The 25,198-nt window shown below is 45.7% G+C and overlaps 1 protein-coding gene across 1 annotated transcript in view; it reads right to left on the bottom strand.

Moving 5' to 3' along the window:
* Positions 1–25,198, bottom strand: part of gse1b (Gse1 coiled-coil protein b) — a 168,249-nt gene that overhangs the window by 110,823 nt on the left and 32,228 nt on the right. The window contains exon 2 of the mRNA XM_008294759.1: positions 5,111–5,243. Within this exon, the coding sequence (XP_008292981.1) occupies positions 5,111–5,243 (133 nt within the window). The remainder of the gene's footprint in view (positions 1–5,110; positions 5,244–25,198) is intronic.

The following is a 25,198-nucleotide window of genomic DNA, read 5'->3' as shown; positions in this document are numbered from 1 at the left end:
TGATTGAAGTCATGGGGCTGCAGAAAGGAATGGAGAGGAAGGAAGATATAAAGAGAGATGGAGGGAGGAAAAAATGTGCCATGACCACAACGGAAAACAGAAGGAATCCAATATTGCTCAGTTATTAAACTGTGGTTTTTATCCATACATTATCATCTCCATAAAGCATCTTCACTTTTCACTCATTTCCAAATGTGGACCGATTTCAACTCCGGTTCATTTGAGGCTCTAGTTTGTTGTGTTGTTCTTGTATTACATTGTCAGATTTCCCCGTATCTCTCCATCTGCCGTGCATAGAAAGAGGGAGATACCAAAACATACACAACGCAGCTTGCAGCCAGCTCTGAGTGTGCAGACAGTCGAGACTTAATCCTGCTTGAACACCTGTTTCCTGGTGAATGGGAGGTCGGAGGTCAGAGCCTGGAGGTTTCTCACTAAGTGGTCATCTTTCTCAGAGCTACTACAGGTCTGTAATCTGACCTCACTGCTCCACACTGACCTCACATTGAGAAGCAGCCTAAATAAGTCCAAAAGAGGAATTCAACTTGAATTTTATATACGCTGCTGTGCAAAAGTTTTAGGCATTAAAAACGTTTTTAAAAGATGTTTCAAACACAATGCAATGAGGAGGTTTTGCACCGAATAGAAAAAAGGGAAGATTTGGTATAATGACCATCTGCCTTTAAAGCAGTGCCAATTCTTCCAGGTTTACTTTTTCAAGGTACTTTGCAGGTAAACATCTGGGAGAACTTGCCACAGTTCTTTAGGGTTGCTTCTGTCTCTTCATGTAATCTCTAACTAACGTGATGATGTTAAGATCAGGTGTGGCCTCATCCTTGTTACAGGACTCCCTCTTGTCGCTAAAATTCTTTATGTTTTGGGATATTTAGTGACTCCGACTGGGTGTTTGGGGTCACTGTAAACGTGGAACTTCAGAAATCAGCTGCCTCCCCGATGGCGTTGCGTGACGGATGAGAATCGAAGCCCTGCATATACCGTATGATCCAGCCAGATACTTTTTTGCTGTCATCATTTAGTGCAATTCATGCAATCTGTGAGAAGGAAATAATTAAGGGCATGAAATGAAGAAAGGTTTATTACTTCCTGAACGGCGACAGCTTGCATCTATTAGCGCTCCAGCCTGCTGATGTATCTGCTGATGAGCTATGGCCAAGTAATGACGTGCTCCGCTGGCTGTGAATCTATAGGTCTCTCCCTAAGTCTACTCTCTCTGGCTCCCAGGCTCTGGATGGAAAACCACAGTCACTAAATCAAACCCATCCGGAGGTAAGACAAGAGAAAGTAAGAGAGGGAGAGGGAGAGAAAGAGATGGAGAGTGAAGGGGGAAGAGGGGGTTAACAGCCCGTTTCTCAGCCTTTCAGAGAGAGGAATGTGTTGGAAAGGGTACAAATCAACCAGGAGTGACTGCACAATAAGGTCAGTGTGACCAGAGGAGAATCCTGACTCAAACGCTAGACGCACACACACACAAACACATTAAACACACAAATGCAAACACAGTGAGTGATTGAGTCGGGGCATAAGCCCGTGCCCACCCTGTGAGTGGCTAATAACCGTGGCACGGTGCCAAACCCACTGTCTCCTGACTAATTCCCCCATGCCCGCCAGGACTGGCGCCACACTGCAGAACAGAGCTCTGTTTCTCAAAAATCCTGTGATCATTACATTACTGAATTACTCGAATAGATGAATGAAAAAACAGCCACGCAGGCCATCCAGCTTGCTCGCCCCCCTGAAGAAAAGATATAATGGAACCGACAATGGGAACACTGTGAATTAATATTTGTTTGTTGAGACTGCCTCCCCTCACTTAATACACACACGCACACACCTCAGTGCCCACTCTGCTGGGCTGGAAAAAGAGGGCAGTGAGGTGGCGCTCTGCCAAGTGTGGCGCTGCCAAGAGACTCGGTATACCCTGGTCTCCAGTGGCATTTTAATCACACATACACACACACACACAAAAACACACTTCCATCTGCTGTGCCTCATAGAAGCGGTGGCAAGCTTGTCACTGTCATTTGAAGTTATCCCACCCTCCCATCCCTACTGAGGGGGACAAAAGAAAAGAAGAAAAGAGAGGGAGCAGAGGCGGGGGAGCAAGCAGTGGCATTCCTCCCTATGCTTCCTCTGTCATCCTACAAACTTTCTCTCCAAACACTTTTCCCCGTCGCCTCTGCAGTCGGTGTCACCGCATCCTCGGCTCATCGCCCTCTTCCCTCCCCATCTGTCAGCGCATCGCTCCCACAACCTCTCCGCTGCTCTCATCCACCTGCTGCTCTGTTCTCCGGACAGGAGTCGGGAGAAAAGGCGGCCGTAATCGCCCTTTCACAAGCCGACCGCTCCTCGTCTCACGTGCATGCGCAGTACATGAGCTCCTGTTGCACGACTGTTTGCCCATCAACCCCGCTGTGTTCTCCAAGACTCTTACTGTGAAATGTTAGCCACGGCGGCCAAGGCAACAGCTCAGACACCGACACTCCTCCCAAGCAAATGCCGGTTGCCAGAAACTGTGAATTACCTCCCCTCTGTGCCCCAACCAGCACCCACACCCCATCTTCTGTGGTGCTCCATGCTCCCACAGTGGGTAATTGTAATTGTATTGAACTGGCCAGCAGCCAAGTGCGCAAGACTGCCAAGTCTGCCAAGTCCAGCTGTGCCGTTGCAATCAAAACACACTCACAGCTTATTTCATGACAATCACATCATCAGCGAGTGTAGCTTGCATGCCAAGACACACATACGTACACAAAAAAAACATCAAAAGATATAAATGCATTTGCTTAATATGACAAGAACAGTAAAGGGTAAAATCAAACAAAAAGTGAGACTCAAATGGTGCAAAAGCTGAGACAAAGCAGAGCAGTCCTTACCATATAGTCTCGCTTTCATATTAATCCTATGTGTCACTCCCTCCATTAGATATCTGTGCAGTCAGTGTAGCAGGGGGGTTTACCTTTGTCCTTCACCACTAATAGTGATGTATTGACTGTGCGACTGTTTTGAGCCTGAGCGACTGCTAATGTAAAATGTTCAGAGAATGTGTTTGTGGGTACTCGGGCCTGCAGCACATTGTGGTCAGTCCAGATGTCACATCCTCCCTCCTTCGAGCGTGTTTCCTGTCTGATAGGGGGCCCACGTTGGGACACTTTTAAATGAGAATTGCTTCGTTTTTTTTGCAACAATTCTGATCTGATGTGACCCAGCAGAGAACAGACTGCAGCGGAGAGCCAGAAAACAAGTGTCCCAAGTCATCATCCTATCTCTATAGCCTCATGATGGCTGCTACGTAGGGACACATTTAATGATTTAAACCGTCCTAAGATCATGACAGATTGTGTACCTCTCTGCTCGACTCTGTGTGAACACCGCAAGCGTGTCTTGTGTCACGTTTCTAGCCTGAGCGGAGGAAATGGGCCGTGTCATGTCAGTGTGAGCTGCAGCGCAACACGCATGATGGAGAGCACTTAAATAACTCATGAAAACCCTGTTCTCAAGCCACACTAGACCGCTGGGAGGTTCGTTCAATGTTACATGTGTGTGTGGCTGTGAATGTGCGGTGGCCCTCTTCGTCATGACTGTTTAACCGAGAGCTTCTGCGGTGTGTGTGTGTGTGTGTGTGTGTGTGGGTTCAGTAGGAAAGAGAGCTTCAGATGCGTTTCTGTAAACGACAGGGGGGCCCTCATGGCTAAACAGAAATAGCCTTAGAGAAAAGAGAAAAAGAGGCCTGAGCAGGAAAGAGCGGTGAGCAAAAGAGACGGAGCAGTGAAAAGAGAGAGAGACGAAGTGGAAAAGAAGGAGGGTGGCGAGATAAGAAATTTACAAAACTGGGGGTGTTTATAAGTGTAAACATTAGCATAAAAAAAAGACAGAAGGAGAGACAGTAGAGGGAATAGATTCCTGGAGAAAAAGCGGTCCAGCTACACTGATATGAGGAGACAGCCAGCACTTTCCACACTGAGCTCCAAAACCCACTGTAGTGACGGCGTCCCTCGGGACACACACAGACACAGTCGCAATTTTTAGTGTCTGTGCCTGCTTCATCATGACATCTTCCACCTCATTTCCCTGCATCACTTTGTCAATGCATCCTCTTGACCCCCGCATCCAGAGTCGCCATCCCCAAAGAGGAGGTCACACTTCTGAAAAAGTTCAACACGACTGCTAAAAAAGAATGAACCAGATGTGAATTAATGCAAAACAGATCTATAATCTGCTACTCTCTGGTTTATTTAAAAACTCATTTAATCAGTGCATCCCAAAGCGGAAACTTCAGATTTAATACAAGAGTCTCCAGACAACAAAGATATGGTGTGCAAGGATGTGCATCTGTGAGTCTTTGTGTGTAGTTTGTTTAATTGCAGATTGGGTTTGCATTATTGATAATTAAAAGCTAACCGTCATTATCTCCGTCAGTCTCACCCAGCAGAAGGTGGTTGTTGTGATCCAGCGAGACAGAAAACTAAGAGTTCATGCTAGTTTGCTGGAGGAGGTACTGATAGGAGTACACAGAGACATGGGAGAGTGGTCGAGGAGTTACAAGAGGCCGAGGTGTCAGAAGACATGACAGCACAGGCCTGAAAGAAGAAATCAAAAGCCATTTTTGTCACTTTTCCGTTTGAGTGTTAGTGCTGCCTCGGACCTCATCTCATTCACTCCAGGGGTCTCACTATTTCCAGTGTTGCCACACAGCAGGGTCAGGAGGACACCTCGCACAGGAAAAAGGATGCTGAGATAAGATGCCCGCTAAGTGAAGACAGACATATTCTAAGGATGTGGTTCATTCTAGTTGACTAAAGCAAGCTAAACCAGAATATTAACATTCTGAGGGAAAGTCTCGCTCTCTCACAGAGCTGTGGCCACACACAGCGACAACATAAGGAAATGCAATGTTGAACATGGTAATTAAGTCAGATAATGCTGCTGGTGGTTAGAGAATAGCAAAAGGAAGCTTAATTGCAATGGTCTGTACTGATCTCAGAGGATCTCATGCTGTAATGCTATAGAACATACAGTCAAGTTGTATAAACGTAAAAGAAAAGGCAGGAAAAAAAGTGTAAACAGTGACAACAAGGAGCGCAATACTCACTGGAAAGTGGCCGGTCAGCTCTCTCTGACTCCAGAGTCACTGGGCGAGAAGGCGTGTGGTCGCCTGCAGGTTGTGAGGGCCCCGAACCCGAGTCGGCCTCCTTACTGGTTCCAGCTGCACCCTCAATCACAGCCTGAAAGATATAAATGCACCAGGTTAATTGGGTATCCAGAAATAAAATACATCCAATAGATTAACCGTGAACAACTCAAGATTCTGCTAAATCCATACTAAGAGGTGCTGTTTATAGGGGCCAGAACAGCGATATTGGCACAATGATCAACTCTCAGCGATGGAAACAGACTGATGTTGCAAATATAGCAATTAACTGCAGATCTATTTTGTCACTGGCGCAACCATTTTTAGCTGCTGTCACAAGCACTCAGATTTCGGCTATAAAAAGACAACAACTAAAGGGGATGCGGCTCTGGGTGAAGAAGTGTCCCTTCCCTGAACTGACAGAGCTGCAAAACAGACAGAGAGACAGAATCAAAGACAGAGAGAGACAGAGAGGGAGAAAGACTTTTCCTGACAGACCAAGTCTGTTTGGATGTGCTCTACGCTGCTCCCTTCCACAGCTGAAAAGAGGAAAGAGGGATGAGACTTCAGGAGAGAGACAAGCTGACCATGAAAAGCAGAGGGAGAAGCAGAGGGTGGCTGTCAACGAGGAGAGAGAGTAAGAGAGAGGAGTGGGGGAGACTATAAAAAAAAAAAAAAAAAGGCTGTGATGGCTCCCTCCATTGACGAGCAGCAGAGAGACAGGCAGGGGAGGTGCAGCGCATCTTAAGACAAAAAGGCACCCTGGGCTTATGAAATATACATAGCTCTCAGCTGGAGACAGAGACACAGAGCGACAGAGCAGAGGAGGGCCCTGAAGACTGACGAGACTCCACTACCCCTCCTAAACACACACTGCTAAAAATAAAACACACAGACACATTCCTAATGACTTCTCATGAGGAGCCAGGGGGGAAGTAGTTAGTGCTTTTTTTTTCTGAGTGTGTGTGTGTGTGTGTGTACATATGCGTGTCTGTTTAGTTACACTCACTCACACACACATGCAGGTGTTTATGAGCATCACAGTGTGTCGCTGCTTCGTTGCAGACCGAGCGGGGCAAAACCACCACAGTGGCTATGACACAGAAACCGCCACATGTTTTGGCTGTTGGTCCATATGTAAATTCACCTACTGGTCAGAGGGACTTTCTGGTTGGGATTTTTTTTTTCAACCGTCTCTCTTTCTCTCAGACCTGCCCACCTGCCCTCTCTTCAAGCCCAGACAGCTTCCTCTGCCACGCCAGCAGTTAAAACCCATTTAAACAGACCTCACTTAACAATAAACTCGCCCTTTGTTCGAGCTAACGATCCGGCTCTCCTACGCACTAATGTCTATGCCACTGAAGTATTGGGATTCTCGTGCGATTGTGTTTTGTCTGTGTGGAATGTCACTGGGCATGCTCGCTTCTTTGCTTTATTGAGTTTAACTGCTTATCTTATCCTGCTCATCAGACGCGTTGGGTGTGCCTCCTCTGTCTACATCCCCTACACGTCAGGTGTGTGGAACAACAAACTTGCAGGCAAATAGTCATGTCTGAGCCTGGGGATTACCTCTACTCCAGAAAACATACACAACAAACATACCTAACGATTTCCTAACCTTTTCGGCACCTCGCTCTCTCTTTCAGCCGCTTAACTGTCTTTCTTCCTCTTTCTTTTTTTTTCCAGTGCCAGGTGAGAGGCTTCTTTATAACTTCCCCTAAGTGGATGTTAAGCAGTGAAGGATAGGAATACAGTGTCTAAACTGTCAAACTCCGTCAAATCCGAGACATCAGCTTATAGAATTTAATTACTCAGATATTGCTGCCTCTCTCCTCGAACTAAAAACAGATGGCGGGGAGTAAAAACTAACAACAATACTGCCCTTAAAGAACAAGCTGGAAGATTTGAAGGTGCACATTTAGCTTATGCCACAGTCGCTCTCGAATGACTCATTTCGATCTAAATAACCGGGAAGGGGTATAATTATTTGTGAAATGTCATGTTTGCACAACAGAGTGTTGTATCTGGCACAACCATTTAATACCTGTAGTTAGTGATTAAAGCCCTTTTCAAACACGGGATACCTGACATTGCTGGCTTCGTTTACCTGGTAAAAGGACGGCATTCTGTCATTTAGACAACGGTCACTGCTACGTTTATGCTCCTCACAGGTTTGTTCACACATACCTACAAAAGGATTGTGGTGATGACATTAGTTTTGCAGGTCTTCGGTCATTGCCAAGGCGTTGGACAAACATGATGATGGAAGTCCAGGCAGATTTTGCTAAAAATTTACCAAAATAACAAATGTCTACTAAAGAGCGGCCTCACCATTAACTGGCAATTGGCAAAAACATCGGCAAGTCCCTCTCAGTCATTGATTTAGACGCTATGAACTAATTTCCATGTATCAGGAATCGCATGTTTGAAAGTTTCCCCAACATTATTAATCCCTCTGTGCCTTAAATGGCTCAAATGCAAGTTTTCTTCCTCGAGAATGGGTTGATCTACAAAGTCCCCACCTCTTTCCCCTCCAATACTCTGTGCAGCTTAAGCACACCAGCTCACCGACAACTACTCTTACCAATATGCAAATTGGAATATTAGAATAATTCAGTCATACATGTCCAAACCAGGGCTGTAGGGTGGCGCAGCTGTTAGCACTGTTGCCTCGCAGCAAGAAGGTTGCCGGTTCGTGTCCCGGTGGGGGCACCGGAATCTTTCTGCGTGGAGTTTGCATGTTCTCCCCGTGCAGCGTGGGTTCTCTCCGGGTTCTCCGGCTTCCTCCCACACAGTCCAAAAACATGTTGAGGTTAATTGGTGATTCTAAATTGTCCGTAGGTGTGAATGTGAGTGTGCTTGGTTGTCTGTCTCTAAGTGTAGCCCTGCGATAGACTGGCGACCCGTCCAGGGTGTCCCTTGCCTTCGCCCCAAGTCAGCTGGGATAGGCTCCAGCCCCCCGCGACCCTAATGAGGATTAAGCGGTGTATAGACAATGGATGGATGGATGTCCAAACCAGAAACAGATTCTAAAGTAGAATAATGACACGGAAACCCACAACATTATCAAATAGGACTGTTGCTTGTGAATGACTTGATTGTCTGAATCTGTGCTTTTGAGACGGTTATTGCAGTTTCAAGGCAGAAATGCTCAGTCATAGTGTTCCCAGATGTAAAAACACCATATAGATATGTTAACAAGGCAAAGAGCTTGGTTTTCATTGGTCAGAGTAGGATTCTTTATCAAGGGGTCACAGTACAGTTTTGTAGTAATGTGTCTGGTATAGTTAAATCTTGATCAGACAACCCACCGATGCAGCAAGCATTGCTAAAAGAAAGATTTTTTTTTTATATGTCATTGCATAACATAAAACTATACCAAGAGCTGTGCCTGATTTTACATGCACTCATGTTGATATATGTCCTCTGAATAGAGCAGGAATAGAAGAGGGACATTTAAGATGCGGAGCAGGAGTCAGGAGGTGAAATGAGAAAGATCTACAGAGGTACCACTAATTGAGGTTAATTCCTCAGTTCAGCATTATCTCCTATAATCTGTAATGAGGAAGTTGGTAATGGATGATGTCGCAGGACATGGCGAGAGCCCGCCACCAGAAATCACACAGCGGCGCGGAAGATCAAATGCCCTCAAAGGATCATTAGTAGCCGAGTGCAGATCTTGATAGGAGGCCGCAAAATAAACAGTCGAGAGGGTCTGCAGGCTTTCACAGCGAAAATGTACATGCCTGTATGATAGCCTCAGAAAACGAGACTTGTCAGCCAAGACGGTCACGGCATCTCTAGTCATTTGCCTGTCTCAACCCACATATCACCTGTCAACCTCTTGAAAAAGCATCGACACCCTCTTGCACATAAGCACACACAATGTTCTGGCCTCGGTATCACTTCCGAGTAGCGACACACGGGGAGTGTTGGGGCGACACATGTGCGCATCACTCAAAAACACATGCACCTTTCGACAATTACTCTCTTTCTCCCTCTCACACACACACACACACACACACTGTGACCTAACCGAGGTCTCTGCAGGGACAAGCTCTTTCATCACAGCCACGCCAGTCGATACTTGAGCCCTGAACAACATCTGCAGTTCAACACCTACCAGATTCATTAAGGAGGAGGACGGGGCCAAGCAAAAGGATACATCAATAAGCAGGGATGGTGGGCATGCGTGTGTGTGTGTGTGTGTCGCCAGGGGCAGGGCCATCCATAAACGCTGCTGACAGTCTAGACAGGATATACACTTGAGGATGTCGATAAGTTAGTCAGCGGGAGTGAGGAGAGATCAATATGAACAGGGGATGATGTCAGTGGCTGCAGATGAGATCACCTGAGGCAACTAAGGATCTACATACGAGGACTTTTGATATCAAATTAATTATCACATAGTGTTCAATCTATTTTATGGGAACAAGGGATGGAGGGAGACCAGAAACTAAATCATTGTTTCCCAGAGAAATTATGAGATACTCCTTTACAACCAGCTGGAGAATTAACTAAAACTGAGCACAGACTTTTCAAAGACTTTTAAGCAATAAGTTATCAAAGTTTTCCTCAGTTTCTTGATCTGGTGCCAATTCCAATTGTAGTTAAATTACTATTGTGTTGCATCATTTGACGGGAAAATGCTACACTTCAGCATTATTGGGAATGACTACCTCACACAGCATACAATGAGTCTTCCTTAAGATTTGCAAAAATGAAGGCGATGAAGCTGATTTCACCCACAGGACACGACTGCCTTATATCACGTTGCTTCTCTAGCCGCGGCGTCGGGCGCGAGTCCCCGTCGATGTGTGCGTACGCTCCGGTCGATGTGTGTTTGCGTGTGTTCTCAGCTCTACTGACATTTCCTCAAACGTGGATGACATTTCCAGGGGATTTGAAGATTTGATCCCTTCTATGTTTGAAGAGCTGTGCGCTGCCCTCCTCACAACACTGAGGGGGGAAACACTGCAGCAAGAGCCAGCAGCGTGCCCTGCCTTCGGGGGCCTTCCGACTACAGCATTCGGAGCAGCCCGTCCTCATTCACCCGTAGTGTGATCAGGAGAGGACCTGCACTATACATTGCCTGCCTTTTAGAGATGACTGGTTCACTGCTTGGTCTTTTACTTAGTCTTGCTGTTTTCCCCAGAGCTGTGGAGTGTTTCTGCTTCTCTCAACTGAGGCAGAAAAGCTATCACCAAAAGATATGAGAGAAGAAAGTAGCTCGAGATAGTGTGGGAGGGAGTGAGAGGGAGAGAAGGCAAGAACGTGTGAGAGAGAGAGAGAGGGAGAGATCTGTTTCTCCTGCTACAGGCTGGTTAGTGGAGCGAACTGACACAGACTGACATCTCTCTTCCACGGAGACTGAGTTAAAAAGAGCCTTGCAATGCTTTGTCCATTACTCCCTCTCTCTCTCTCTCGAACCTTCCCACTTCTTTCAGCCATCCCACCATCTCTCTCTCTCTCTCTCGTCTCTCTCTCCATCTCCCTCTGCCACCCTGAGGCTCCTATGTCTTGCTTTTTCTGCCTGGATGGACTGTGCAGCAGTCCTGTCCTAGCCTGGGGCTCAAATTACACCCTACCACCCTGTGTTAGCCACACATGCACACACACACACACACACACACGCATATATACACACTCACACAACACACACAGAAGCCCATACAGTAGCCAAGAGGAGGCCCAGGGCCCAAACACAGGTCAAGCTTGGGTCAGTCAAGGGCAGAAGGACAGGAAGCCCAGCAGAACCAAGCATCGCACTGACGCTGATCCGAGGGCAGCACATGCATGCACCAGCTATCTTATCAGCTATCTGTACTCAGTTGCTTTTCATTATCAGCTAAGACTTGTAAAGGACATTTAATGTTAGTGGGGAAAGACAGTTAGGCTTGCTTATTTGATTGTCTGAATGACCGAAGGAGTAACAACGCATCCACATACATGGTTGGAATACTAACCCCACAGCTGTAAAATGTTAAATACATCATGTGGCATACTGCTCAGGAAACTCCCCACTAAAATAAAACATGTAAAATTACAACAGTGTGGAGCATATGTCTTGCGTAACCAGATAAAAGAGATCCCTTAACTTCAACACTGGGCATGACCTTGGAGCAAGCCAGAATTAGCTTCACAGCAAACATTGTAATTGCTAATAGGTTTCAGACTGAATCAGCATTATGTTTTCAGCCTAACACTGTCTGCACGGTGCACACACAAACTGAAGCAAACTCCCCCGCAGTGCAGGATGCTGCAGGTCATTGGATCAGCCAAAGTGGATGCTGATCTGACCTCAGCACTCACTATCATCCCGCCCTTCAAATGCCAGCGATGTCATGGTTGTAAAACATGTGTATCCTGACAAGAGAGCTGAGCTCAAAGGAAGGGAAGTACCACATTTGAAGTGTCACTATGAACAATTTGTCATTTCCTGGGTCTGTTTTGTTCCCAGGAACAGGATGCAGTGGTACAAGTGACTCAATGACTATGTGATACTTTATTGACCCCTGAAGGGTATGTTTTATTCCTCTCTTCAAGGCAGGTCACAGTACACAGACCAGGAGCAGGAAAGCACTGCATATATCTGCATGAGTATAGTGTGCTTCACTGTGGTCTGTTTTATTCTCTGTAGTTTATCTACAGAATTCAAATTCAAGGTTATCAGACTACTATCGGAGAGTTATTTGAATTGGGGCTAGGATAGGTTAAACCTGCAGTTAGGGCTCAAACTGTGAGATGAGAAGGAGCTAGATGGATGTCAATAAATCAAGAGAAATGCTACCTCTTGGCATTACAGTGTGTCCTTGAGCTACCGCTCCAAAAACACAAATGCACTCAATTTTTGTCAGCCTCAGACACAATGCTTCATAAACAAAATGAAAAAAAAAGTGCATCAATGTGGGTAGTCGCATGTGCATGCAAAACCACACACACACACAGCTGGACACAAATGCAAAGCTGCGTCCTTCTCCCATTTCTGGTGGGAACTCTAACAGGAAGCGGGTAAGTGCTATCGATTGGCTTCTTCCTGCTTGGCCCGGCTGTCAGAGCGAAAACAAGCTGACCGTTTGACCGTCTGCCTCAGAGTGCAGCGTATTACTACATGCACACAGACACGCTCAGCACAAACATAAACATGCAGCTTGTCTTCCCGTTGGTTTAGGATTGGAGGACGCACCTGTAGCAGTCCAGAACCAAGTGGAAACTATATTTAATATCATTATTATTAACAATAATAGTGAAAACAGTAGAAGGGTATGGAGAAGTAAAATAGGGGGGAGAGGAATTAATAAAGGCATAAACAAAAAAAATAAGAAGTTGTTCAACCATAAATATTAGCTTATACTTGTCGTCTGTTTCACGCCTCTTACAGGCTCCAGACTGCTCTTGAAAATCACTATAGGCACGTCGTGGCGTATTATTTACGTGTGAAGCATGTATACATGCAGCAAGATAAGCCAGTATGGAGGCAAGCGTTCGGGTCAATAAAAACACTCCTCTGGGCAGCTCTGTGACATTAAGAACAGAAATCTCTCTAGCACACAGCTCTCATCGATGGCATTTTGATATGAGGCAAAGGAAAGCTGGAGGGACAGAAATCAGGCGGCGGGATCAGTGTATGATAAACAGACTGATGGTGCCAGAAAGGCTGCTCATTGTGCCTGAACAAATCAAAGGCAGGGACGGAGGTAGCGGCACAGTGAAAGCAGTGGCACAGGGGTATGTATGTAGGTGGGTGGACTTGCACTAGTGACACACCCTGGTTGTTTATAGTCATGCGTATCTAAATATCAACGATCGCACATCCCCGTGCTTGGGACTCCGACACATGCAGAGAAAATCTTCGGGATGATTTATTTGTAGCATTTATCAAATGTCACAAATATGACGTGATGCACAGCTGAGGTTGATGAAAATGCCATTACTTTAAATGAAAAAAAGGAAATTTTACCAAAAAAAAAGTACGCACATCCATGTGATTGGTAGGTGCTGGGCAAAAAATACATATGCGAGTCATCATAATGGAAAAATATAGCCCACACACTAAAATAGATGATAAAATTTTAATATAGTTTCTTGGAGGCATCGATAATAGCGTGCAGATTTTTCCATCAGGATGACTCACAAATTAACCTTTTGAACTGATGATGGCACTAGATGAAAAGCGAAGGCACTACAGCGAATATAACTCATCCCGAAAAAGACACAAGTGCGTGAGCCAGTTTTAATGGAAATCCTTCAGTAAAGTTCAATAAATCCACATATGTCAACATCACGTTAAAGGAAAAGTCGGAGCATCATTAAAGTCAGTAGGATAGATCAGCTGGGAACCATGAATGTGTCAGTTGCCATAATGGTTGTTGGGTAGGAGGTTTGTAAATCACTGGTCCTTAAGTTAAGCTGATAACACTAAAAGTTACAAATCATTTCATTTCGAACTTGTTTTCTTTTTTTTATATCGTTAAAACAAACTGTACAGATGCCCTACACACCTATTTACAGTTCGTGAACACGTACATACACAGACACTCTCTATCGCACATCAATAAAAACGCAGTGAAAACTGAAGGACTCTGTTTTTCCAGTGATATACTGTGCAATACCGAACAAGTAAAGTGGACCATAAAGTCACATCACTTTTAACGTTCGGTCTTTGGCACACAGAGGCTGACTGCATCATTATATTTTCAGTATTGTTACAAAATCTGCTTTACTCCCACTGTTTTCCATCAGCTTCAAGTGTAGAGTAGTTGTAAAAAAAAAAAAAAAACAACAGTGATTCAGTTTTATTTACCATGATTTAGCACATCACATCAAGAGTTCAATCTTAACCATGTTTGTATCTAAATGCCATTTTTATGTAGATATTTTATTGCCCCCCCGTTTACTGGCGAATGTGAATGGCTGGTGTCAGCCAAAACCACCACTGCACTCATACATCTTGTTGTCAGGCCCCGGGAAAATATATACAGTAGGTAATATATACAGCAGAGCACAGCAAAACAAGTCTATTCTCCAGAGAGGAGAAGAAAGTAGGGAGACAGCGAGAACAAGACAGAGAGAGATACACAAGATACAAGGAGAGAGAGTGGGAAACACAAAGGGCTGTTTTCTGCTGGGTGGGTAAAGTGTGTCCAGGGGGCAGCTGAGTGAGCACACACAACACAAAGCCTGTCATTAGTTCCAGCTTTCTGCAGACACAACAAACTGTGTGTGTGTGTGTGTGAGAGAGAGAGAGAGAGAGGAAAAGAGTGACGATGCAAGCATGCGCGCCACTGGGTAAAGATTGTGTGTGTGTGTGTGTGTGTGTGTGTGTGTGTGTGTGGAGTTTCAGACGTTGACAAAAGCCCGTGTTGTTGTGCTTGTCTTCTCTGATGTACAGCTCCTTCAGGATCACAGCCCAGCGCAGTCAATACTCGCTCTGGCTGCTTGAGCGAATGTGTGTGTGAGATTAGTTGCAACGTATAGATCCGCCTTCCTCCTCTTACCATACTCCTCCTCCTCCTCCTCCTCCTCCTCCCTGTGTCTTCCCCTGACACCGCCACACACAGTGCCTCCTGTCTACCAGCTGCCACTTTGCAGCCATTCATCAGAGCTATGATTAGCGAGTGGAGGAATGTCGTGTAGCTACAGCCGACTCCTCACCCCGACCCTGGCCTTTCACCTCTGGATGACCCCCGCCGACCCCTGGCTGCAGCAGCTGCTTTTACACTGCGCTGACACACTCCATTAGGCCCGACACCTGCTTCTGCGCACACACACACACTCACACACACACACAGAAAGATGCAAAAGATGGCAGCAGAAGCAAGATTCAAAACAGTTACTTATGCGCAGGCACACACAAACACAATGGCCTTTGCACATGCTAATGTAGTAAGGCGGCCCTTTTATGAGATTACACAGTCATTACAGAGAGAGGGTCATGAGGGGCACCTGTAGCTGAGCGACTCCGCAGTCTATCAGGAAACCTCTGCGCGGCGAGTGTGCGTTTGAAAAGCAGAGAGGCGGGAGAAAACACAGAGTATGCACTGTATAAACCGAAGTTTAAGAAGACCTAGAGTAGTGTTATAGAGCCAAAACTAGCACCACTCAATGGGCACTGTGCATATGCTCTGTGTGCAATAAGACCCTCTTTGTATGAGTGAGTGTTCCTCTGTGTGTGTGTGTGTGTGTGTGTGTGTGTGTGTGTTTGCATGTGTGTGTGCCTGTGTGTGGGCCCCAGGCCGACTCTGACAGCTCAGTGGTAGCCATCTGCTGGCAGTCACACCAGGAGAAAGCAACCGCAGCCAAACAATGGAGAGCAATGACAGGCCAGGATTTGTGGGTAGTTTGTGTGTGTGCGTGCGTGCGCGTGTGTGTGAGTGTGTGTGTGTGTGTGTGTGTGTATTTTGGTGTACTGTGCGCGTTTTCCCTTCAAAGATCCAAATGAGCCCCTCTCTATGAGCATGTGCAGAGGGGCGTGGCTGTTGTTGATAGGCTGTCTCTGTTACCAGGCGATAGATTAACAAGCCCAAATGGCCATCTGAGGAGGATAGATAGCATGGGCGAGTGTGGGCTCACTTTTATTTATTTATTTTTTCCTTTCTGTGTGTCACTTGCATTTGCGTAGTCTAGGTTTATACGTCTGTCCGCCCCCTTTTCATCACCTTCCTCCTGCTGGATCTCCGTCTCTTTGTTAGTTGACAAGCAGTCAAAGGTTAGGTGGATGTACACCACTGAGCTTCAGTTGGTGCAAACACAAATACTTGCACATCCTATCAAAGACTTTCTTTGTGCATCTACGCAGTTGTCTCTCCTTCCAACACGCAGTATGTTTGTCAACCTCTCCCTATTCCTCTCTCTCTCTCTCTCTATCCGCAGGTAGAGTGCCATCGTGGATGTCGACAGATGGTCGGGTGTTGGAAGGAAGTTGGCTCTCTGGATGTGGCACACCAGTCTGAGAGCAAGCATCATCCAGCTGGGTAGAGGCCTGCAGTGCCTCCTAGAAAGAGCATGCCAGGTGGCCAAGAAAAAAGGCTGGTGGTCTCCTGCAGCCACTACACGCATAACCCTCTAGTCACTATTCTGCTATTTCACCACCAAACAGCCACGCAGGGCTGCCTCGGACAAAGAAATACAAATAAGTCAAGACCGCAAGTCAGAAGCAGGGGAACAGGAAAGTAAAAGGCCAACTAAGAGGAGAGGGCAAATGGCTGATTATGAAAAGAATCCCTCTCCCAGCAGTCCATTTGGCCAAGTGCATTGCCTGTGTTGTGTGTGCTGCTTTGGCCATCCATGCCTTTGTATGGCAGCACTTCAAAGACAGCCTTCACAAAGTTTCTGCTCTTCCACCTCCTGCTGTTGCTAGTTTGTGTATGTTTGTGAATGTGTGCATGTGGAGCAGTGCCTCCTGTAGCTGGGGGCTACGGCTGATCACCACTACTGCAGCGAGGCTGGCATGGCATGCCCGCTGGCACACTAACAGGGCACACCTATTTACACAGACCCAGACTGAATGGCAGGCATTGTCTGGGTGAGAATGCAACACTTAAGCTCCTGATTAAGGCAGAACAAAGCCCTGAGGGGCAAGAGTGATGAATGCAGGGAGTGAGAGAGCCAGAGAGGGAGGGAGGGAGGGAGGGAGGGAGGAAAGGAGATGAAGGGAGGCAGGGAAGTGAGGCTCTGTAAAGGGGAATCTCATCTGCTGTTGCTGTGGGAAGGTGAGATTGGGGGGCGGGGGGGATTCGAGAGAGAGGGGATGAGGAGAAGGAGGCACAAAAAAAAAGGCAAGAGGGCAAGAATTGGCAGCAGCGTAAAGAACAAGAGGAGAGGCAGGCTTGGGAAATGAGAAGAAGAGCAGCTAGGTGGTAAGGACAGAGGCAGGTGAGGATGAAAAGACAAGGTAGGAAAGGAACCAAGAGGGAGGCAGGGAGGGGAAAAAAGAGGAGGTGGGGGGGATGAGCAGAGAGGCAGGCTTAGGAGGAGATAAAAAGACAACAGAGAAGGAGCCAAGCAGCGAGGTAAAGAGAGAGAAGACAGGAGGGAGCTGCTGTCGAGGTATCCTCACTGATAAGGATGAAGTGATGCTACGCTGTCACAGCAACCGAGTAAATAGACAGACAGCGCCCTCTCATGGCGCTTGTGCACGAGGGAGGCGCTCTCCGTCCTGCCCCCTCTTGTCCAGGGAGTTTACTGCAGACGAGCACGAGAAGCCAGTTTCCAATCAATTAAAATGATCATAAACTCCAGTTTTTTTTAAAGACCTGGTACTAAGTGGATCTCTTGCGTATCTCTTGATTTAGTGCGGTGCATAGGGGACCGCAGGAAGCTCAGTGTGTGTTTCTGTGTGTGTGTATGTGTGCACAATTAGTGGCACCTTGGCAACATATGGGCAAAAACAGAATGGGTATGACAAGGGGTGAGCGACTCCCTGAATGTGTGTGTATCCTAGCAACAAGAAAGACGTAGTAGCAGAGCAGTGAGCAGCTGGCAGCACGGGACACAGAGGCCATGATGGATTTAACATGATGTGTGTGCTTGTGTGTGTGTGCGTGTGCTTGTGTGTGTTACATTTAACAGCTGTGAGAGATTTAGGTGTGTCTCTGTGTGCGTACACGCAATGCATCCATGCATGTGTAACACTTAAACACTCATCACTGTGTCAAACCGCCAACTGCAATGATAAAAGCCAACAGTCACCGATATCACGTGGCGGTAATTTTGCAGTTCCCAACACATACCTGCGACAACCAACGTAATTTGTTTGTTGGTGATATTTTGGTACCGGCAAAGCACCCAGCGACCCTGTTGTTTTGAGCCTATTTCAAGAGGAAGCATGGATTTGTCCATGAGTCTAACGCAGATTATGCATGTGTGCATATATGTATGTAGAGCATTTAAAGCAAGTAAGCTATGAATAAACAGATAAAACGCTGCCCCCAGGCAACCCTGTGGGGACTACAGTGCGATTATGGAGCACTGGGGTTGTTGTTAGGAGCCATTCAGTTCTTGTACAACCAAAGTGAGCGCTGTGTTTGTATTCTTGGCACAAGGTCAAGCACTTTTCCAGTAGGACTCCGCCAGGGCTGCCCCTCGTCTCCAATCCTGGGTGTGGTATTCATTGAAATGATTTCACAGCACAGCCAGGGTGAAGAGGGTGTCAGTTTGAGTCACACCTTCGTTTTTATGGTTCCGTTGGCTTTATCAGACCATGACCTTCAACATGCACTGGTGTGGTCTGCAGCTGAGTGTCCAGCAGCTGGGAGAGTCAGTACATCCAAGTGCGAGGCCATGGTTCTCCGCTGGATTGCTCCCGCTGGGTTGGGGGTGAGTTGTTGCCTGAAGCAAAGGACTATCTTGGAATTATGCCTCATAAGTGACGGGAAAATGGAGCGTGAGATGGATAGACGAATAGGTGCTGAATCAGCAGCGATGCGTGCGATGTATTGAACTGTCGTGGTAAAGAGGGAGCCGAGCCGGAGGGCAAAGCGCTTGATTTGCCAACGCTGACCTATGGCAGTGGCCGAAAGAATGAGGTCCAGATCCAAGTGGTTGAAATGAGTTTTCTCTGTAGCGTGGCTGAGCTCAGTCTTTGACATACGATGAGGAGCTCAGACATCTGGAGAGAGCTTAGAGTAAAGTTGTTGTTCCTTTGCACTGAAAACAGCCAGCTGAGGTGGTTTGGGCATCTGATTACGATGCCTACTGGGTGTCTTTCTTTGGTGGTCCTCCAGGAAAGTCCAACTTGGAGGAGACCCCAGGGTGGAGGGATTACATATCTCATCTAGCCTCGAAACACTGCGGGATCCCCCAGGAACAACTGGAAAACATTGTGTGGCGAAGGGACGTCTGGAATTCCTGGTTTAGTCTGCTGCCAACATGATCAGAACCCAGATAAGCAGAAAAAAAAAATGGATAGATGGACTGATTGCTAAAACATTTCCCTGACACTACCACCAATCAAATCACCTACCCTGGGTCTTGGGAGTACTGCTGATTTTGCAGCCTTTTGTGGCTCCACAGGGAGCTGCGCAAAGTCTGACAAATTGCCTCAAGTGATGTCACTTGATTTAGCATCAGTCGGAAGAACAGAAGTTTGACAATGAAAAAAAAACCCGGAGGTGTCAATGTTGAAAGATATGATCTTACCAGACCTCTGTAGCTCGTCGCTGCTTGAGGGAAGCGTCTCGTGACTACATTCGCCGCATAAAGCAGCATAAGACATACATCTCAAACGAAACTATAGGCAGGCAAAGAAGAAAGCATGGAATAGAGAGACAGTATCTCCACTTCTGCTGCACTGATCCTTTTTAAAAAACCATCCCCTGTGAATCTAATAATATATAATGTTAAAAAAAAAATGGTGGATTTCTCTTTAGGTGTGGAATAAAGATCGATTTACACCTTTTCAGTTTAAGACCAAAACATAAAATTAATAATGTGGCACACTGGTTTAGCAACACATGCTAATGCTCCCATTATCAGTCTTATTATGTAAAATAAAAAAGATCCATTTAGGTTCCCAGGAGTCACTAGTTTATACTCATGTCATCACTTCTATCTTGCTGTAAAGATTATATATTTGACACATAACACATGAACGAAGCAAGGCCTTTACTGAATCTCACTCTCATACTGACATTACGACATTTGACATGGTATTTGTGAGTCTAATAGACCCAGTGCAGATGATTATACAAATATATGCACACTGGGTGAAGTGGCAGTGATCCTTGGGGCCCAGCTGTGAACCAGTAACTATGGAGGTTCTCTATGGTAACAAGGGGCTGGTTTCCAGTCCCCCAGTCCAGTCAGAGGGCCCTGGCCCTGGGCAGAACTCTGCACTTCATGGGCCTCATCCTCTGCCAGCTTCTGCTCCATGGAGGAAGATCATGGTGCAACTGACGCTTCTGGAGTGCAAGAGCCAAACCACAATAAAGAGATAACACATTTCGCTAACGCTGCCGTAATCGTCTGGCCTCGTTCCATATGTCTCAGTTTTCTTTTCTGTCTTTATATATTTAGCAGCTGCGTAAAAGAGTCGGCGGAGATGATTTAAAGAAACTGCATCTCCTCAGATTTGAACATTAAGCGAAGAGAATGTTGATGCTCACCTCATGTGCAGTTCCCTGCTACATAAACAGTGATGCAGATCTTGACGCAGTAAGTTTTGTACATGTTGTGTCTTATAACTATAATTAGGCCTTACATGCAAGACATCCAGCTGATGGTTGTGTGTTTGTATTGCATTGCATAAAATAACACAGACAACAAAAGGTGAGCTGCTTTGTTTCTATTTGACTCTGTGTGGTAAGATGTTGTAGCCACCCCCACCTCCACCTACACCATTGCTACCCTTCCTTTCTGTTTTTTTTTTCTCTGCAGGCTGTCTTGGGAAGTATGATGTCTTTTTAAACGGCGCCGATTTCATGTGTTTTTATGTCTGCTCATAAAAAAGCAGCTTCCTTTAAAGGCTTCGCTCACCAATAACTTGCACTCTCGCTGTCACTGGATGTCAAGCGGCACTGGGAATGACAACAGAGAGTCTGAGTGAGGCACAGGGAGGTTGGAATGAAAGAAAGAAAGAAAGAAAGAAAGAAAGAAAGAAAGAAAGAAAGAAAGAAAGAAAGAAAGAAAGAAAGAGTTTATAGGCTTTCCCAGTGATGCCTTGATTCACATTCATACAGTTGCATTAATAACTGGGACCTGCCCAATATAACCACAGTCCTCTTACAAAGAATCTTTGCCACATTTTCTATGTCCCTAACCTGTTTTTTTTATCAGTTTCACCAAAGATTTCCTTTCTAAACATCTTCAGAGGATCACATTTAAACAGTTTGAGTCGATGGCCATATGCAGGGTTTTATAAATACTCTGGTTCAGGGGCATGCTGCTCCCGAGAAACTTTTACACACATTTTAGAGGAAAAATCTTGGATAATACGCTTTAAAACCATGTCATTAGGCAGTAAATTATGTGTCAAGAAGCAACACATGAAAATCAGTTTTAACACAGCAGTCAATGATCCTCAGTTTAGAAAGGTTTCATTATAATTACTAAAGCTCGTACAGCTTGAAGCAAGCAGGTCACTTTTTGTTTGTGTTGAACAGCACAAGGACATAATGCTAATTCTATGTTAGGCACGTTGAGTATCTGCTCATTCTTTCTCATTTGCATCACCTTCCCTCTTTCATTATCTCCGTCTCCTCGGTTTGTCTCGTATCTCTTCCCGTTTCCAAACTGAGCTTTGATTGATGCTGTCTTTTTGTCTTCATCCATGTCAGTGAAGAAAGTAAACACAGGGTCAATTGCTATTTACCTCTGCCAGAAAAATCTTGCAGTTAAATTAAAAATATATAGAGGTACCTCGTATAAAACATGTGTTCCAACCTTTTACACAAAATGAACTAAAAGAAAAGCATTTGTTTTCATTGAAAGTTCATCAGTCTGTCATTGGATGGATGGAATTAATGTTAGCGGGCTCGTTGGAAAGTAAATTCACTCAAGTGAAACTAACTTGACAGCAGCACAGAGCACAGCCAGTTTAACTTAGGCCCCGTTTACACATAGCAAAAACTATGATATTTCAATGCATTTGGGCCTTTGGTTTACACGTAAACGAAGCTACAAGTCACCGAAAACTATCATATCTGAAAACTCAAAGTGGAGATTTGGAAAAAGTCCGTCTTTACATTTGCATGAAGACAGGAGGAGACGGAGTTTGACATCACAGTATGCGACCAAAGCGTCATCAGCGTCATATGTGTGCGACCCATGTTTACAGTTTGGCTACGTCCATATACTTGGACTGACGTGTTTCCTAGTCAATATTTTCACGAACTGTACTTGTTTTGTATTCTAACATCACATTTAGGAGCAGCTCCACTTCTCTGTCGGTCCACACAAACGACTCTCGAGCTAATATCGTTCAAGCAACAATAAGTTTTTGTTTTTTCCAGGATTCTGATTGGCTAGCATGGCTTTATGCTTCTTGTTACACTGCCCCCTATAGGTCTGGCAGCTCATAGCAGCTCTTAACGACATGTTTAGTGTGAACAATGTTGTTTTTGAAAGCATAGATCTGCTTTTGTGAATACCCGGCTCTGTGTAAATGTGGCCTTAGATCGACCACACATGAGGTACCTGTACGGCAGCAGATTCACCAGCCTGTCTCACTCTCACTGTTGATCAAAGAATCCTAATCAAAAAACCACAGTGATGAGAAAAGATTTTGTAGTGACGACAAGATCATCCCCTCCACTCCCCACGCAGTATGTAAACGTATACAGTCTCCTCCCACACACCAGCAATGAAACCAGGGATCAGAGATTTGGGTTTCTAGGCATTGTACAATGTCTTTGCCGCAAAAAAAGTAGAATTGTTACTAAGCAAATATCTAATGACTTATATAGCTTTACCTTGGAAAAAATACTGAGGTCCAGACCTCGGTGTACAGAAATGTTTGAGGCAATAAAATTACATATTGATAAAAAATTCAACTAAATAAATGCAATTTGTGCAGTAGACCTTTTTCTTCATTGGTACCACATTAATCATCTCACAACCACACCACATTCATCGTGTCCGGAGGAGAGTGACTTCTAGATTAGAAACCATCACTTTACAGTGGGCCACCGATAGGAGAGCTGTTGGGGACTGCAATCACACATTCCTGGTGGATTGCTTTTCAGCAGGAGAAATATATCACCACTGCTTATCTGACCTTGCGATCATTGTGAAAATAGTTGCCCCTGTGATAATTTTCCAAAGTTTAAAATCCTGTCTCTGAGTATTCTGTTATGTCTTCAGATTCACTGCTCTGGTGTTGCTCAAAATGGATATTGTGGATTGTATTTCAAATTGCACTGGTACCTGAAGCAGCATACTACGCCAAATCAGTTCCTTGTGCTGTTTTCAGTCCGCACTAATGGTACACCAAGGGGCCTGTGTGTTTTAGCTCCGATAGCATAGATGGTTGGACTGGAAATCCTCAAACTAAAATTTAAACCATTTCTGACCTACTCGTAATATCGTTAACACCCAGTGCTGTGCTTTCCTATTTAGTCTATCATCCAGACTAGTGGCTGTTAATTTTTTCATCGAAATGGTAGCGTGGTAACAGGGGAGTGAGCACACAAACGCATGTACCACATCCTCACAGACACACATAGACGCACACAGCTGGCCCACATGCATGTCCCAAGAGGCAAACCTCAGCCTAACCATAAAATTTCCCATCACACACAGACACACACAAACTCCACAAGACTTCATACATCACTGCACCTCCTCCATCTCTATCCTTCCCACTCCCAACCATCAACCCTCCCTCCCTCCCTCCCTCTTTCCTCCATCTCTCCTCCATCGCAGCCCACCTGATCAAAGCGATCCTCATCTGGATCTGTTGGAGTGTGTGATGTATTTTAAGGCCACATTAATAGCTATCCAGCACAGCCCCTGTGACCACATTAAGAGACCATATCTCTTGATCACACCTCCCCAACCTGCTCTCTCTCTCTCTCTTTTTCTCTGTCTTCCCTGCATCCATTTCGCATTCCTTCTCTTCCAGGCCTTGCGAGAGTGTGTCCACGGGCTTAACAAGATCGATCACTTCTAACTCCTTGTACTCCCTGCTAAATCAATGGCTCTTTGTCTCATTAAGAACTGGAAGGCACTGCATTCTTTTTGTGTGTGTGTGTGTGTGAGAGAGAGAAATAGAGGCAGCCGGAAAGAAAGAAAGAAACAAAGAGAAAAAAGAGTTTGGTGCTGAGGAGGTGTAATGTAACAGGAGAATCTCACTGCGGGGTTTATTCTGGGACACAGTCAGACCATTAAAATGAGCTGTGATCTACTTCCTGGGGGGCAGGATGGTAAAGATGTTGGGCTCACTGTCCATAAAATAAAAAAAAAAAAGAGCACTTATGTGGATGGGTCAGCATGAGAGAGAGGTATAAGAAAGAAAGACAGTGTGTGCGTCTGTGTGCAAAACTGTGTGTGCAGTGTTGAGAGAAGTGAGCCAAACCTCACCGCTGACTTGGCCAGGGCCTCTGGAGCCAGAGAGAAAGCCCTGCTAACCACAAACTCCCTCTCTCTCTCTGTTTCTCTGTGTGTCTCACATACACACCCGCGCTCAAAGTGTCTCACTGTGCGAATACGTCATTTCAAAACATGTGTTACTGGCCAAGAGAGCAAAGGGAAGTAGCTTGTGAAAGAGAGAGGGCGAAGGAAAGCTGCATCGCCCCGGACGGACAACGGCGCGACGATTTCGCTCTAATCCTGCGCAAAACAAACAGGAAACGCACTCTCTTGCTCCACTTGTGTCCTCCTCTCTCATCTCCTTGCCCTCACCACTCCACTGTATTTAAATTCCCGTCGCTGTGGCTCATTATATTTCCCAAATGCACCAGAGTAGGTGGTTGCATCGCTGCACTTTAAGTCAATAGCAGAACTGCAGAGCCATGAAAATGAATAAGGATAGGGGCTCTTCACACAACATCGCCGTGTAAAAAGGCCTGGGAGTACTCATCAACAGCATGGCTGCTCTTAGCCCATTTATATTTCACAGTGACACTACATTAGCTGCCTCTGGATGAGCACACAGTCTGCAAAACCCTGCTCTCGCCTTGCCCTGTGCACAGATACCCAGCAAACACCAGAAATGTGAGCATTTCGCTGCTGCGGTGCACAACAGCGAATGAGAGAGAGAGAGAGAAGGAATAAAGAGTGACGAGTAAACCAACAATATGCTTCAAATGGATGCTGACAATGAAGCTCACAGTTACAGAAAAGAGCTACAAGAAGCAAGCAGGAGTGATACCTGGAGCAGCCGGTGCAAAGGTTTCTCACCTCAAACAGGTCAATCTGTCTCCTCAGTGCAACCTTGTCTGAACGCCTGGACAGCAGACCAACACACACACACACACCAAGACATAATCAGACACACACACACCTCTGTCTGTGTCAACACAAGCTTGTGGGAAGGTTGAGAAGTGTTGCTGAAGGGGGTGGGCACAGGCTCTCTTTGGCATGTTTGTTTTTGTTTTGCTTTTTTTTTTTTTT

Source organism: Stegastes partitus, unplaced genomic scaffold, assembly GCF_000690725.1.
Source record: "Stegastes partitus isolate 25-593 unplaced genomic scaffold, Stegastes_partitus-1.0.2 Scaffold992, whole genome shotgun sequence".
NCBI lineage: Eukaryota > Metazoa > Chordata > Actinopteri > Pomacentridae > Stegastes > Stegastes partitus.
Note: the sequence above shows the minus strand (reverse complement) of the source record. Positions and strands in the feature narration are given on the sequence as shown.